Genomic DNA, 16,932 nt, shown 5'->3' with positions numbered 1-16,932 from the left:
TCATGTGGGGGAAGGGCAGTCCCAGGGAGTTGATGGCGTCTGGAACCCGGGAATACTGATTGGGCGTCCTGGGTTCAAGAACTGTGTGTGGGAATGTTTCATGGCGGGTTTGAGATATGTTTGTGGGGTGTTTTGTGAGTGATTTCGTGGGCTTTGTAGTGTAGGGGTGTTTTGAGGGTTATTTCTTGGGCTTTGTGGTACTGTTTCGGTTTGGGGGGTATTTGGGGGGCTTAGGGGTATAGGTTGGGGTGTCTGAGCGATTGTAGAGCGACTCACTTGAGATTGGTGGTGGAGGGGTGATGGGGGGGCTGTGTATTTACAAAGGGGGGCACTCCCGGTCCGAGTGGGTAACAAGCCCCGTTGTAAAGAGGCTGGGGCAGATTTCTCCCTGGAACAAAAATATTTTAGAATACAAGAGAAGAAAGTCCTTAATTTAATCTGTATTATGACAGAGCGTGTGTTATGTCTGCATTATTGTAAATGGGTAAGGCGTGGCTTGATGTTTGCACCTAACCGTGATCCAAATAGCTATTTGTCCTTGTACAAGATACCTAACAGAGATTACTTCAACTCACTGGTCACTAATTGGTTGTACACTGGGTGTTGGGGTTTACTTTATAGGATAAGCCAAATCTGGCTGAAACCCAGGTTCCATGGCATGCCTCACTGTAGGACCCCACCCATAAAGAATGGAATGTGTATATACAATGTTGGGGTAATGGGCCAACTCTGGCCTAAATCCCAGGTCCCATGACATGCCTCACTGTAGGACCTCACCCATAAAGAATAGAATGCGCATATACAATGTTGGGGTAATGGGCCAACTCTGGCCTAAATCCCAGGTCGCATGACATGCCTCACTGTAGGACCTCACCCATAAAGAATAGAATGCGCATATACGATGTTGGGGTAATGAACCAACTCTGGCTTAAACCCCAGGTCCCATGGTGTATCTCACTGTAGGACCTCACCCATATAGAATAGAATGTGCATATACAATGTTGGGGTAATGGGCCAAATCTGGCCTAAATCCCAGGCCATGACCTGAGCCATATAGAACACAATATTTAAACCTTATATAGGAACTCACCTTTTAATCACAGGCACCGGATGTTGAGTGGGTGGGTTGGTTGTATACAACACAGGTGATGTGGTGTATGTAGATGGTATAGGGAGAGCTATGCTGCCGTAATCCTCTTCCTTGTCCTCTGTCTTATCAGTGTTCTAAAGATAAGGAAGTTTTATGCCTTGATACCAGAGTCCGTATATAAAAGCATGAGTGATTATGTCTGATGATCAATTTAGCCCCATTTGCTGTGTACTATGTGATTTCTATGGGCGACATGAAACAACTCATATGAATACAGAACTCTGCTTGATACTATTACAATGTGTGGATAAGCTTTGGATACTTGAGTAACTTCCTTATGGTTGCCACTTTTTAATTTTTAGACGCAAAGTATTATGTTCTTTTTTAACCAGGAACTGTTTATTCATTTGGAGAAAAGTAAAGTTCTGCAGCGTGGAAGGCTATAGAAGATTTTGGCCATAGTTGCCCGTTACCCCGACACCCAGGGTGCTACAACCTATACCACACCATTAGCCAAAGCTGGTAACTTCCCTTAAGATAAGCATCCATGTTCTTTACACTACAATACCCACCTGTTCCCTTAGTTGTAGATTTGAGACCAATCTTTCAACTTCTCTTGTTTGTTTACGAACATCAGGCTGGTGTTGGTATGCACGTGATACACGGGAGATTCTCTGAGGGTGGTTAGTGAAAATGTATTATATTGTGTATAGAGGTAACTTGCTTAACCATCGCATGGCGGGGAAACGACAGTCATCATAACACGGATGTTCCGTTTCATACACCTCATGCTCACGGTCAAGTTATAACATGGGTGTCTTATACACCAGACACACATGGTGCATTCATACACCTCATGCTCACTTTCAAGTTATAACATATAGTTGCTTTGCTGTTTTACTGTATGCTGCGTATACTACCATCATACAGGAGAATTCTTTTATAGTAGTATGTATTTGAATTTGCTATACACTTCGCATGTTTCTGGTATCTTCCAAAAACATCCAAACGATTTTATATATATAATATAAGTGGGGACTTTGAGAACCTAGGACTTAGCTAGATTTGGGTTATTACCCTAACAACCAAACTGCTTTTTAGTGTACCCAAAGTGACATATTGCCAAAATTAAGTCCCGACTTTTGTTTCAACTTTAAGTCCAAGTATTAAATACTTACAGGAGCTGACGTCATCCAAGCAATAGCTTGACCATTAGGTCTGCATAATATGGTTGTACATTCAGGACCTGTTCCCCATTTATCAAGTTGTTTCCATAAGTAATGAGTTGGTGGATCATGGGCTCCATTTAAGGAGTTGTTGCTCCATACCTGTAACATGAAAGTAAATTACTTTATCCTCCATGGCAGGAAAACAACAGTCGCTATAACGCAGGTGTCGTGTTTCATACACCTCGTGCCAGCTTACGAGTTACCACGTATGTAATTTATTTATCCTCGCATGGCGGGGCAAAGACAATCGTTGTAACATGAGTGTTCTGTTTCATACAACTCGTGCCCACTTACAGGGTACCACGTATGTAACTTATTTATCCTCGCATGGCCGGACAACGACAGTCGTTATAACACGAGTGTTGTGTTTTATACACCTTGTGCCAGCTTAAGAGTTACCACGTATGTTGTATGTAACTTATTTATCCTCGCATGGCCGGCCAACGACAGTCATTATAACACGGGTGTTCTGTTTCATACACCTTGTGCCCGCTTATAAGTTACCACGTATGTAACTTATTTATCCTCGTATGGCTGGAAAACGACAGTCGTTATAACACGGGGTTGTGTTTTAAACACCTCGTGACTGCTTAAGAGTTACAAAGTATGTTACTTTGTGGGTGATTAATTTTTGGTGGGGGTTTTTTCATTTTTATGTATGGCTGATAATTTGGCCATCTATTAGTGACCACTGGGTTGGAGCAATTGCCGTTAAGTGTCTTGCCCAAGGACAGCTACGAGCCTTGAACCCATCGCCTCAGCGCGCTATGACATCACAATACTCACTGTTGCACTGTGACCAGGTTGTAACCTTGTCCTCGGTGGGAAACGAAACACAGCAACAGGGTGACCAGCTACGTTCTGTTGCAACAGAAATCCACCAATCTCTTCCTCCTTTGTAGCAGAAGTATTATGCACACGAACGAAGTCTCCGTTTTCATCAACTTGAACCAACTTCATACTACCTGTTGCACTGTGTAAAAAAAAGAGAAAATTAGACACAGTTCTGTGGTGACATAACTTAGTGACTGTAGAAATACTGCGTATGTTTAGCTATATACGGAAATAGCTTGTTGCACTGTTGGATATAAGAGTGTTGTGCGCATTAGACTTGATATTTGAATGGTAATGAATATTGTCAAAAAGAAACTGCAAAATATGATTAAAACCTTTTTATAGTTGTAAGCGGTTTTAACAATATAATGAGATGTGATTTAATTTCAGTCTTTACATTAGACTCGATTTAAAAATAGAAGAAAAACTGCAAAAATGATTGAAAACTCTTGACAGGAATTTTAGGAAAGATATAAAGTATATGATCAAAAACTATTTTTAGATTAGACTTGACACAGACGGAGAATTTGGTTTAATTAAGTGTAATATGCATAGTTTTTTTGCACTGGTGGTATTGATTGGCTCGTGTGGAAGGAAGTCAATTTAGAAACATATTGTTAAGCTTGGTAACAACACCAAATTGCATACAAGGTAAGATTATCCAATATAGAGTGACAAAATAACAAGTGTCTGTGCAGTGAATATTAAAAAATGAAAAAATATGAAATATCAGTATTGTAAAAAAGACAAAGAAAGTGCAAACAAATTAAAATGCTCAAAGCAAGTGCACTACCACACAAGGAAATTACCTCAATTTCAATCACGCTTAAGTGAAAAGTTTTACTTAAGTTTTGCCAAAACTAAAAGGCACAAACAAACCAAAACAGCAAATTATATTATATAATAAGGTGGGGGGAGATAGGAAACCTTTTCATTCTATTTTCTCGTCCCATTTGGTAGTAAACAAAGAACATTCAAATAATTATAAAACCGTATCCTCACAGCTCCCATAGACCGTTGTTAAATGTTTAAAACTCGATCAGGATATTTGGATATTATCTTTGAAAGGTGTCCCATCTTCTCCCCCCCTACTATATTATAATTATAAATTATATAAATATAAGGATGAGGGGTTATACATACACCACCATAAATACCAAATATTACCAGACTTTAATTACAAAGCTGGTAAGGATTAAGTGCTCCAAAAAGTGTAACGGACAAAAACTAAGTCCAACTAAAGGTTTTTGTTTGATAAACTTCTAATAGTATTGTGTTGGATAAATTCCGCCTAAAACAATATCATAGGCTTAGTAATTGAACAGAAAACTGCCAGGGAAAATAAATTGTATCTGAATTACAAAATAAAGTTGCAATTCCTTAATCAGAAGGAGAAAAATATCTTAAAAACCATATAGGAAAACAAGATGTATCTAAATTAAAAGTAAGGATCAAAATCTTAATTACAAGAAATAAGATACGACGTAAATTATTTAGGAAAACCAGGTATCTAAATTAGAAGTGAAAACTCAATAAGATAGAACAAAACCACTACAACCCTTCTATAAAAAAACCATGCAATAACCTTGCAGTCGATCCAGAATACCAAAGTAATCCATTCTTACTTGGTCTTACATCATGGCTGTAAGACATCATAGGTGCTATTATGATGTCATTATATAAGTTAAACTATAGGTTAGATACCTTTTTGGATTTTTACACCTGGGTGTTGGGGTAATAGACCTACATCCCAGGTCTCAGGTGTGCCTCACTGAAGACCTCACTCTTATAGAACAGAATCTCTATTATTAGGTGTCTATAAACTGCCTCAGTGGGGTCTAGATGGTAGCACCCTGGGTGTTGGGGTAATAGATCTACATCCCAGGTCTCAGGTGTGCCTCACTGAAGACCTCACCCTTATAGAACAGAATCTCTATTATTGAGTGTCTATAAACTGCCTCAGTGGGGTCTAGATGGTAGCACCCTGGGTGTTGGGGTAATAGACCTACATCCCAGGTCTCAGGTGTGCCTCACTGAAGACCCCACCCTTATAGAGCAGAATCTCTATTATTGAGTGTCTATAAACTGCCTCAGTGTGGTCTAAATGTTAGCACTTTTGAAGTAATAGACCTCTGGTCTCCTTACAAACCTTGCCATAAGACCTTACTCATATAGAATAGGAGTTAACCTACCCACCCTGCCACCCCAGGTTTGGTGCCTACACATAGCCTCCCCATCTTACCTTGCAGTTGAGTTCACCATATCATGATATGTAGATGTAACACGTGATGGTTCCCCAGTATCATGGCCATTCATAAATATTCCTTTCTTTACATCTTGAAACATTGAATCAAAATAATCCTTTCCTTGACCTGTGATGTCATAATGATGATTGTTAGTTCATTTAAATAATTAACAACCGTTCTTGGGAGTCATGGGGATACGGTTTTCTAATTCTTTGAACGTTCTTTGTTAACTACCAAATGGGACGAGAAAATAGAAAGAAAAGGTGTCCCATCTTCCCCCACCCTACAATACATTGTATACAACAGGTGTTGCCAATTTAAATTCAACATACACTTTACCGATAAATCGTTTCACACAAAATTTAAACTGGCAACACTGTACCTGCATCAGCTGAAATATATCTTGCGTTGGCAGCACTGGCCGGTCGTCGTGGCAACTTTTTTGGTGGGATTGGATTCCCGGGCCGGGGTGGGAGTTGCTCCATTCCTCCTCGTGCTTTTTCTCTTTCATTCTCTTCATCCTCCCCATTCTCACTCTTTATATCAAGAAGAGAACTGGTGTAGCTCGCTGGGGAACAGTTCCGGTTCTCCTTTTGATAAGAATCAATGTTACATATGAATGTAACTAAGTTGAAGGTGTTTTATTCTATATGGGTGAGGTAATATGATGTAGCCTGCCCAAGTAGATTAAATTTAGGCCTGAGTTAGCATATTACGCAAACACCCCGGGTACTGATGCTTATACAACAGTAAAGTATACAACTAACTAATTTGTATAGTAATCTCACGCCCCCTAACTCCTTTCTTGTTTATGCTCGCGTAGCCGGAAAACGACAGTCGTTATAACACGGGTATTTTGTTTCATACACCTCATGCTCGCTTACGAGTTGCCATGCATGTTATTTGATGGGTGATTATTTTTTGGGATTATTTTTTTATGTGTAGCTGATAATTTGGACAACTCATACCTTGTAGTTATTAAACATTGAATCAGCCAATGGGGCTTTAAACAACTCAGACCCCTTAGACCCGGGACTTCCCCTGATAAACCCTCTTGTTGCTATGGGAACCGAAGATGGTCGTCGGGGGTAACTTGATGATGCCATCGATTGCATTTTCCCTCCGTGCAGTGAGGCGGAACCAGGTCGATTCATAGATATCTTATAAAAGTAAAAAATCATAAAACATAACAGCCAATGTCAGAAAATCACAAAAATCCCAAAAAATCATAAAACATAACAGCCAATATGTATGACACAAATGTAATCAAATTTAAACTTCAAGTTTATAATTTTAAAACGAAAAAACATGAAAATATAGATGTTTGGGCTTTTCAAAATAAATGCTCATATTTTCTTCCAGCCTATTGACAAGACAGGTTTAAAAGCTTTAAAATATTAAGCAAGAATACCTGGTTCTTGTTTTGATCAACTGAGAAGAAAGTGCTTATGTTTCCAGGTTGGTCATTGGCTCCAGCGTTGCCATATCCATTTTTTAAAGCAGAATAAGCATTGTTCTCCAAACCAAGCCTAGAAGGAGAGTTAGTAGGTAAACCTCATGCTTATTGTTCAGTTATAACATGGGTGTCTTCTTATACACCAGACACACATGTTGGTGTATTCATACACCTCATGCTCACTGTCGAGTTATAACATGGGTGTCTTCTTATACACCAGACACACATGGTGTATTCATACACCTCATGCTCACTGTCGAGTTATAACATGGGTGTCTTCTTATACACCAGACACACATGGTGTATTCATACACCTCATGCTCACTGTCGAGTTATAACATAAGTGTCTTCTTATACACCAGACACACATGATGTATTCATACACCTCATGCTCACTGTCAAGTTATAACATAAGTGTCTTCTTATACACCAGACACACATGGTGTATTCATACACCTCATGCTCACTGTTCAGTTATAACATGGGTGTATTCATACACCTTGTGCTCAGTTTCAACAACATTTACCTTTTCTCTTCCTCTTCAATAAGATTTCTGAGAAAATCGATTTCAGCTTTAAGGGGAATGTTCGATTCCTCTGATGCTGTAAGCTCCTTTATTTTAATGAGCAGCATGTCCTGAGTTTCCTGGTTCAAATAAATTCAATTACAAACTTGATCCACAAAAAGCTAAATACACAAAAACTATTTATCCTTGTATGGCGGGGCAACAACAGTTTTTATAACACGGGTGTTCTGTTTTTATACACCTCGTGCTCGTTTACGAGTTATACTAAACAAAAAGGGTTAGATTTTTTAGTGGAAAAAAAAGTTCAAACCCTTAAGCTACAAAATATAGCAAACAATTATAATCCAAAGAACTCCGTATTAATACTGCAGACTTTGAAACTGACATGACCTCCCACCTGCAACTTCCTGTTCAAAGTATGCAGTTGGGACTCAAAACGTTTTCTCTCCGATTCTAAGTTGTTTTGAGCGACTTTTATCGATGAATTTGCAGCGTCCAACTGAAAGAAATGGTAGTTGGTAACTGTACAATCCAACAGACTTATATTTATCATAAATAGACCAGCTTGTACGAGGTGCAAATGCAGCACTCACATTAGTCGTCAAATTTTGGAAATTCTACACTCATACATTTCTTTATTCATGCAAAGACAAAACATACACATGCCCAGCCTTATGTTTATCCCTACCCCCCCATGTTCTCACCACAGGCGGATCCGGTAATTTAAAAAGGGGGGGCCGCAAGTTTTTGCTTACAAAATGGACGCATATAAAACAAAACGTGTTCGATAAAAACATACATTGACTGGCATAAATAATAACGAACACAGTAGAAACGTGTGAGATTGGTTTTAAACTACAATATTATGACTTCTTTACCATTTTTTAAAAGGAGGGGTTCTAATTCTAAGAAAAAAAATAATAAAAAAAAAAAATAATATTTTAAAGAAGGGTCGGGAACCCCGTGACCCCCATGTTGTATAACCCCTATGTTTACCTTAGATCTCATCCCTTCCAGCTCTGTTGAGACGTTGTTGAAATCTGATCTTAATCTTCCGTTCTCCTCCACCAAAGCATCCATGTTCCTCGCATCTGCATCCATGTGCATCTTGATCTCAGAGATCTGAGGATGCAAGTACATCATTACAACATGGCTTCTGTTTTAAAGTGGCTGTACACAGTATCCGGAATTCGTCCGTTTTGTCTGGATTTCGCTGCCGCATGCGGAACTCTGTAATGGGTTTGCATACGACTTCGCAAGCGAATTCGCTCGCCGGATACTGTGTACAGCCACCTATATACTCCTTTGTTCTATGTTTAATGGCTTTTATGTTTGGATTTCACAGATTTAAGGACAATAAGGTTTGACAACTATGAGTGTAACTGTAGTTTAACAATCTCACCCCAGATTTTACCCTGCTGTTGGATGTTTCTATACAAACAAGCAGAGCCAAAGTATATTGCATTCAACACATTAATCAATGAGGTTCCCTATATTTGAAAACTATGAGTGTAACTGTATTTTAACAATGTCACCCCAGATTTTACCCTGCTGTTAGGTGTCTATACAAACAAGCAGAGCCAAAGAATATTGCATTCACCACATTAATCAATGAGGTTCCCTATATTTGAAAACTATGAGTGTAACTGTATTTTAACAATGTCACCCCAGATTTTACCCTGCTGTTAGGTGTCTATACAAACAAGCAGAGCCAAAGAATATTGCATGTGAGACCCATACCACAATCCACACAAGCCCCCACTTACACTCAGTTCATGTTTAGCCTCTGCTTCTTGCATGTACCTCCTCAGTTCCATCTCACTAGCTTCTCTAGCTTTCCTCATCATCTCACTAACCTCCCCATCTTTCCTTCCGGACCTACGAGCCGTCTCCTCCAACTCCAACGTGAGTTGTCGGGATCTTTCCAATCGGTCGTTTAAGTTGTTGATCTCCTGTGTTGGAAAGATTAAATGTTTAAACATAATTGTTAAATGTTATTGTGTTCGAAATACATATATATAGTGTGTCAAGCCACAAAGACTGTTTAAAAAGAATGTTCAATTGTTTTACTTTAATATAAGAGGCACAATAAGGAACTATGTTTTCTTACCTAAATAAAACATAATTACATAATTGTAAATAAATGAATGAATGGAACTTACTTTATCCTCACGTGGCTGGAAAACGACAGTTGTTATAACACGGGTTTAACACCTCGTGCTAGCTTACGAGTTCACTATGTATGTTACTTAGTGGGTGATTATTTTTTTATGTATGGATGATAATTTGGACAACCCATTAGTGACCACTTGTTTGGAGCAATTGTCTTTAAGTTTCTTGCCTAAAGACACATACGCCCACAAGCCACAATGGTAGCAGTCACGAGCCTTGAACCCGTTACCTCTGGGTTACAGGCAGGCGTGCTAACCACTATGGCACCGGTTGTGGAATATTAAAACTGTTGCTGACAGGTATATTCCACTTGTTTTCTAAAGACACTTCAATATTCTATACAATTACATCATGGTGAATGACACTCAACTGCTGTATAAGATGCCAGAACGTCCATAAAAAAAAATGCCTAAAGAGATGTTTTATAAAAACCAATAAAAAAAACTTACTAAAATTTATTTGTTTTGGGAATTAAATATGGCAGAAACGCAAAGTTTGTGACAAATGTCACAGTTTGTGAAAAAAATAAATTTGAACTTGTAGTTCCATAGCTTTTACATAATGCAACCCACCTGTTGATAAACCAGCAACTCATGCGAACATCTTGTATGTAGGTTCGTCAACTCATTCTGGATATCCAACTTTGCTTTCTCTTCCATCATAAACCTGATTGTTTAGCATTGTTATGTCGTAAAGAATGTTTAGGAAAGACACCATATGCACTAATATGGTGGTAGGCCAGAAAGGATAATGCAATTATATTAGTCCGGCGCCGTGGCAAAGTGGTTAGCGCGCCTGCCTGTAACCCAGAGGTAATAAGATCAAGGCTCGACGCTGCTACCATTGTGGGCGTATGTGTCTTGGGCAAGACACTTAGCGACAATTGCTCAGCCATACATAAAAAAATGAAAAAAATCCCCCCAAAATAATAATCACCCACAAAGTAACATACTTTGTAACTCTTAAGCTGGCACGAGGTGTTAAACCCGTGTGATACCGACTGTCGTTTTCCGGCCACGCGAAGATAAAGTAAGCTAAATTTTATTCATTACTTACTATATGATGTGTACAAAACATGCATCATTAACTTCTGTTTTATAAACAATATTCTGTTTTTTAATCACACACTACCATGATATACCAAAATAAGGAAGGTAATGAATGAAACTTGTTTATTCTCTCATGGTGGGCAACGACAGTCGTTATAACACCAGTTATATGTTTCATACACCGCGTACCCGACTACGAGTTACCACATATGTAACTTATTTATCCTCGCATGGCGGGGCAACGACAGCCGTTATAACACGGGTGTTCTGTTTCATAAACCTCATGCCCGCTTACATTTATCACGTATGTAACTTATTTATCCTCGCATGGCAGGACAACGACAGTCGTTATAACACGGGTGTTCTGTTTCATACACCTTGTACCAGCTTACAAGTTACCACATATGTAACTTATTTATCCTCGCATGGCAGGACAACGACAGTCGTTATAACACGGGTGTTCTGTTTCATACACCTTGTACCAGCTTACAAGTTACCACATATATAACTTGTTTATTTTCAAAATTTAGATCCTGCTATAACACATGTTACTGGTATTATTTAAATAGTCGTCATAATCTGGTGATATTAAATACATTAATGTAATTTATTTATCCTTGTGTACTGGGGAAAAAACAGTCATTATAACACGGATGTTCTGTTTCATACACATCATGCCAGCTTCTGAGTTACCATGTATGTAACCTATTTATTCTCGCATGGCGGGGTAACGACAGCCGTTATAACACGGGTGTTCTGTTACATACACCTCGTGCCCGCTTACGAGATACCAAGTATTTAACTTTGTTGGTGATTGTTAAGGTTTTTGATACTTTGGAAAATTTAATAGTTTTAAACTGTTACCAACCATTTTTTATAACATAGAAATCCAACAAAAATTAACAACAAGAGAGCAAATACCTTCTTTCAGATTCTGCCAATCTTTTACTCAGATCCGATTTTTCAGCTTTGTAAGTTTCCAGCTCCGTCCTTGGCCCAGTAAGTTGAAGCTGCACTTGCTGTAACTCAAATTCTTTGTTTGATAAGTTGGCTTGAAGTTTCGTGATTTCATCATTCTGGTTTAAAACTGTTTCATTCAATGACAGAATCCTGAAAATTTTATTTCATATTTTTTTGGATTATTATATTATATATTTAAATATACAATATTTTATGTATTAATGGATTTTTTTAATTCAACTTGTCCAGTTTCTAAAATTTTAAAATTGCTATAGAACAACTCACAAAAATAAAATGCTAGAAATCTTTAAACTACATGATTTTTGCTAGTAGTAGTTTCCGATAGATAAAAAAAGATTATGTTAAATATATTTCTACCTTCTCTCAAAATCACTTGACGCCGTTTCGTATTTAGTTCTGGAAGCTTCCATTTCATTCATTCTACGATTCCTTTCTTCCAACTCAGACCTCAAATCATTCATCTGCTGTTCGTATAACGCACGCACTTGGTCCAGGTGTTCGGACCATCGGCTTTCATCCCCATGGTTAGCTTTCTCCTGTAAGGCGTATTTAATTAATCGCCATTCAGCTGTTGAACTGCAGATGCTGTTTAACAGTTTGATCTGTTTATTTAGTGGTTCCAAAAAACAGTTAAATCACATTTGTACTGCTGAACAATTAGTATCAATACAATACTTAAATAGTCGATTATATTAATAAAGGTTATTAGAATGTGTTTATATTTGTAATGTGTTTATATTTTTTATATGTTTATATGTGTAATGACACCTTTCTTTATTGTAATATATTAATGTCGCACACTATTCGGCGACAGTTTAAGTTTGCCAAACTATAAAACGCAATAATTGCATTAATTACACTGCTTTAATGCCACCCACTGTATATTTAAAAAAAAAGTTATTTGTGTATAAAATCACCTCTTGTTCTCTTCTTGTCCTTACAGCAAGAACATAATTCGAAAACCTTTGGTTCAAACTTTGTAGCTGAGCTTTTTCCTCAAATCTTCCGCTAACTAAGGAATCTCCATCTCCAGAGTTATTATTACGAGGATCCATGGTAAGGCTACTTTATAACCATTGGAATTGTTCACCTTAGAATTTAAAATGTAAAGAATTATAACAATATAGTGTTTAAATAAACAAATACATTATAAAATCATATGTATGTGAGGATTCAGGTGCTAGTGAAGAGTCTTCCCCCCACCTTGTTTGCTAACCACTAACCCCTATAACCACTAACTACTAACCCCTATAACCACTAACTACTAACCCCTATAACCACTAACTACTAACCCCTATAACCACTAACCCCCTAAGCATCAACACCTAACCCCCTAACCTAAGGGTTAGTGGTTAGCAAATAAGGTGAGGGAGGGAGATTCTTCACTAGCACCAAGATAGTGAATATAAATAAATTACCCCATAGAAGATTACATACCAAATATATATATCATAGATTTCACACACATATAAATATATATATATACTAAGTTATAGCTATATGAATATAACGGTTTAGGCTGTGGTATTTTTATATTTATACTAACTCATGACAAAACGTATATTGCAGTTACAAAACGCCGTATTCCGAAATCTGACAATGAACAGTAACAATTTGATTGACCCTTAGGTTTATCTTATACCTTTTGTTTGTTTTCTAAATTTCTTTAAAAAAATTAATTGTGCTAACTTAACAAAAAAAGATAATGAATGTTATTAGTTTCATAGGAACTGTCTTTCTTCTGTACTAAAGATTGCAACAGTGTAAACGTTTTAAACACGCCTTTACTACATCTTTAAACAGCGAATTCTAGATTATTAAACCTTCGCTAAATTCTTGAATATCAAAACATCTTCTGTCGCGATTATAGCGTCTCGTATCTAAGGACACCATATTAAAATTGCTGCCATTAGGGGCGCGCTTTTAATAAATTTATTAAACGTAGGGGACAATTAGTATACACCAGTATGTACGTAACCAGTTTTATACGTTTTTATACGAAATCCGGCCTACAAAGGCCCAAATGTAGGTACTTTTGCGCACAAAAAGCAAACATGTACAAAAACAACTGTATTTAAATACTCTGAATGAAATTACAAGCAAAATAGCTTTTATTTGGACACAATGATTTAGTGAAATTTAAAACAGATTTTATTGCATTGCACTATAAAAGATCACTAAAAAACAATTCAATTGAATAAAAATACAGCAATTACTGTGGTGGAAACAGTTTCTTTATTAAAGAGATTTCAGAACTTGAAAGATTATGATGCCAAAAATCCACCATAAAAACTGCACGATAGTCTGAAATGGTCACACCGGTATTTGAACCGTGAACCCTCTGGTTACTGGAAATCACAGAGTGTGGAAATGAATCATCAAATAGGAGGCATTCCCCCTCTGACCAAAGATAACTGTCACCATTGAGAATTAGTTCAAACCTTTCTGGTACGTTTAGTCCTGTAATTGAGGAAATGATTTAAACTGTGGGCATGGTAGCCTACTATCTTGCTATCAATGTCTCTACCCTGTTAGTAACAGGCTGTTACCCATATGGTAAAAAACTGTTTAATTTATGAACAGAAATGCGATTTATAAAGCCAGTACATAGTAGATAAGGTACTTAGGTAAAACACATCAGTGAGCATAATGTGTACGATTCCAATATGTGTCTGGTTTATTAAATACCCATGGTATAACTCGACAGTGAGCATGAGGTGTATGAATACACCATGTGAGCCTGGTGTATAAGAAGACACCCATGTTACAACTCGACAGTGAGCATGAGGTGTATGAATACACCATGTGAGTCTGGTGTATAAGAAGACACCCATGTTACAACTCGACAGTGAGCATGAGGTGTATGAATACAACATGTGAGTCTGGTGTATAAGAAGACACCCATGTTATAACTCGACAGTGAGCATGAGGTGTATGAATACACCATGTGTGTCTGGTGTATAAGAAGACACCCATGTTATCAGTCAACCCAACAGTGAGCATAAGCTACATTAAAACATATAAACAAAATGAACCATCCAAACACAGTTACCATACAGAACAATCATGAACGCGTTTATTCCCAAAATATGAAATATGTGACAGTAAAACTATGTACATAAGATTGAGGATGTTTCTACATTGCAATAAGTACATAAAGAACAGAAAATGAACGATGTCTGGAAATCCCAGTAAACCATGGTTCCAAAACATGGGATATTACCCAGTGTTAAAAATTGGGTTGACGTGTTACGCATATGACCCGCTTTTATAAATTCCAGATTATGTTACAAATGCTACTGATCTGATGGCTTATTTTAGCTTGTATAGTAAAGTGGTGATCAATACATATATTTATATAGAGCATTAAATTTGCATTGAGAAAAAGAAAAAGTNTTGTTAAAAACAAAAAGCTTTGTTGGTACCTTTGCATTGTAGCTTAAGACAATAGAATTATAAGCAGTAAGCACCATGCTGATTTGGAACGTTAAAATAAACGTTAATTACCATATTTATACAAATATACAGAAATAAAAGTTAATTAAATGACAGGCATTTTCACCTGGCCCACAAGATACTTTACTACATTATAGCGTAATGTGTTTTTACTATAGTGCAACCCATTTACAAAGTACTAGGTGGAAAGTGCTCGTGCTACTTTACATTTACACTGTTGAAATACATGTCAAAATAAACGCATTCAAAACCAGAGTTGTACCTTTATATCATAGGCATATTCTGTATAGGTGAGAATTTAGCCCAAAAAGTTGGCTCGTTACCCAAAAAATAATATATAATTCGTAATATCGGTAAAATAGTTATGCGTTTTAATGTAATTAACAAATATTGGGTTAAATATAACAGAAACTAATCCAAAATCAGCTCAATACCCCATAATACATTAACTTAAAGTTGGCCTTTACCCCAAAATAGGTTTTTGGCAAAATACCCCCAAAATAGTTTTGGTATAAAACAAGCCATTACATATTTAATAGTTGGGGTTGGGTTGACACACAGGTCAAATGTCATAAAACAATTTTATATTTTAATAATAACAACTGGAATACTGGAAAATTACCCAATACCATCTATGTTTTCTACAAGCATCCTATCTACCACCTACCACACCCCAACCTATATCGCCGTATTGTGTTCAAAACCTCCATTAGTGACCCCATTTACGCCACCATTTTTGATCTCAAGATCTGATAGCTCTGAGAGCTTTCTCTTCTTATCTTCAATAACCCCACCATTGAATCCATCTTCTTCTAAATGAACCCCATCTTCCTCAGCCTCGTAAAATTCCGATTCGTCAACATATTCGTATCTCATTGAAAGAATCACAAACAAGATGGCCGCTACACCAATTAGACCCGCAAACAGGAAATATTCATCCGCCTATAGTAAGGGTTCAAAAGATATTTCGTTTTAATATATTTAATTGTTAGATTTGAGACTCCAATTGTGGTAATTAGACCCGCAAACAGGAGATATTCATCCGCCTATAGAGTTTCAAGATATTCAACAATGGACATTTAATCAACAAGAGACAATTTAAATTTTCAATTGCGTTTTCAAAATAAATTTAAAATTTTTTTTAAAATTACAAACCAATTGGACCCTCGAAGAAAAAATATTCATCCACTTTGAGTTAAGGGTTGTTTTAAAACATCGCGTAAAACAAACATTCGAATGGTTAATTTGAAATGCCAACCAAAAGGAAGAATATTGAATGGAAGATTTGAATTAAATGGTTGATTTTGATTGGTTAATGATAAGATTGCTGTATTTTGATTGGTTCTTGATTCGACTGCTTGAATGTGATTGGTTGAATTGCTGATTCAAATATTTAGTAACTTGACTTTGATTGGCTACCTTTTCAACTGGTTTTAATATTTAAAAAAACAACTGTTATAGGCCAGGCCGCAAACTACATCAAAATTAACACCTAGGTGTCCTTAAATTTGAATACAAGCGCCTAACCACTAATCCACAGTGCCGAAATAAAGAGAAAAAAACTCAACATAGATTACAATTTAGGGCACATCTGCACACCTATGCAACCCTGAATAGGCGCCTAAGTATATGTGTACACCCTCAATGTATAAGCATAACAATACAATAATGAAAATGGGTTTCCTACATACGTCATGAATGTCAGAAAAACAAAATATCCACCCATGACCATTATAAATAAACTGATAGCAAACAATGTTCTCTGTTATGTCATAATATGTACTGAAGTAATATATGAAGTAATTTGCCACAAAGTAAATAAAGTCCATATTAACTTTATGAGTAATATTGTTATGCTGGTATAGGAATTCTGACAAAACAATTAGTGACCAC

The 16,932-nt window shown here is 37.0% G+C and overlaps 1 protein-coding gene across 1 annotated transcript; it reads right to left on the bottom strand.

Moving 5' to 3' along the window:
* LOC100186516 (lamin-L(II)-like) lies at window positions 1-12,677 on the bottom strand. The gene is made up of 18 exons (XM_018812394.2): window positions 12,501-12,677; window positions 11,941-12,119; window positions 11,524-11,712; window positions 10,126-10,219; window positions 9,148-9,333; window positions 8,378-8,503; window positions 7,779-7,880; window positions 7,382-7,500; window positions 6,811-6,928; window positions 6,368-6,559; window positions 5,782-5,989; window positions 5,396-5,525; window positions 4,739-4,795; window positions 3,106-3,292; window positions 2,269-2,418; window positions 1,663-1,764; window positions 1,091-1,224; window positions 1-388 (listed from the first exon to the last, which is right to left on the bottom strand). The coding sequence occupies exons 1-18, from the start codon at window positions 12,636-12,638 to the stop codon at window positions 1-3; spliced, it is 2,799 nt and encodes a 932-aa protein (XP_018667939.1). The 5' UTR covers window positions 12,639-12,677.
* Window positions 12,678-16,932: the final 4,255 nt, after the last annotated feature.

This window comes from Ciona intestinalis, chromosome 7 (assembly GCF_000224145.3).
Source record: "Ciona intestinalis chromosome 7, KH, whole genome shotgun sequence".
Classification (NCBI taxonomy): Eukaryota; Metazoa; Chordata; class Ascidiacea; order Phlebobranchia; family Cionidae; genus Ciona; species Ciona intestinalis.
This window is presented reverse-complemented; position numbering and strand designations above follow the sequence as displayed.

What these genes read in the sequence shown, in the direction of transcription:
- LOC100186516 (XM_018812394.2), bottom strand. Translation starts at nt 12,638, where the DNA reads ATGGATCCTCGTAATAATAACTCTGGAGATGGAGATTCCTTAGTTAGC. An exon ending in TTGGCAGAATCTGAAAGAAG is followed by an intron (nt 10,220 to 11,523) that starts GTATTTGCTCTC and finishes CTAAACAATCAG; the next exon opens with GTTTATGATGGAAGAGAAAG. An exon ending in AACCTGGTCACAGTGCAACA is followed by an intron (nt 2,419 to 3,105) that starts GTGAGTATTGTG and finishes TTCATGTTACAG; the next exon opens with GTATGGAGCAACAACTCCTT.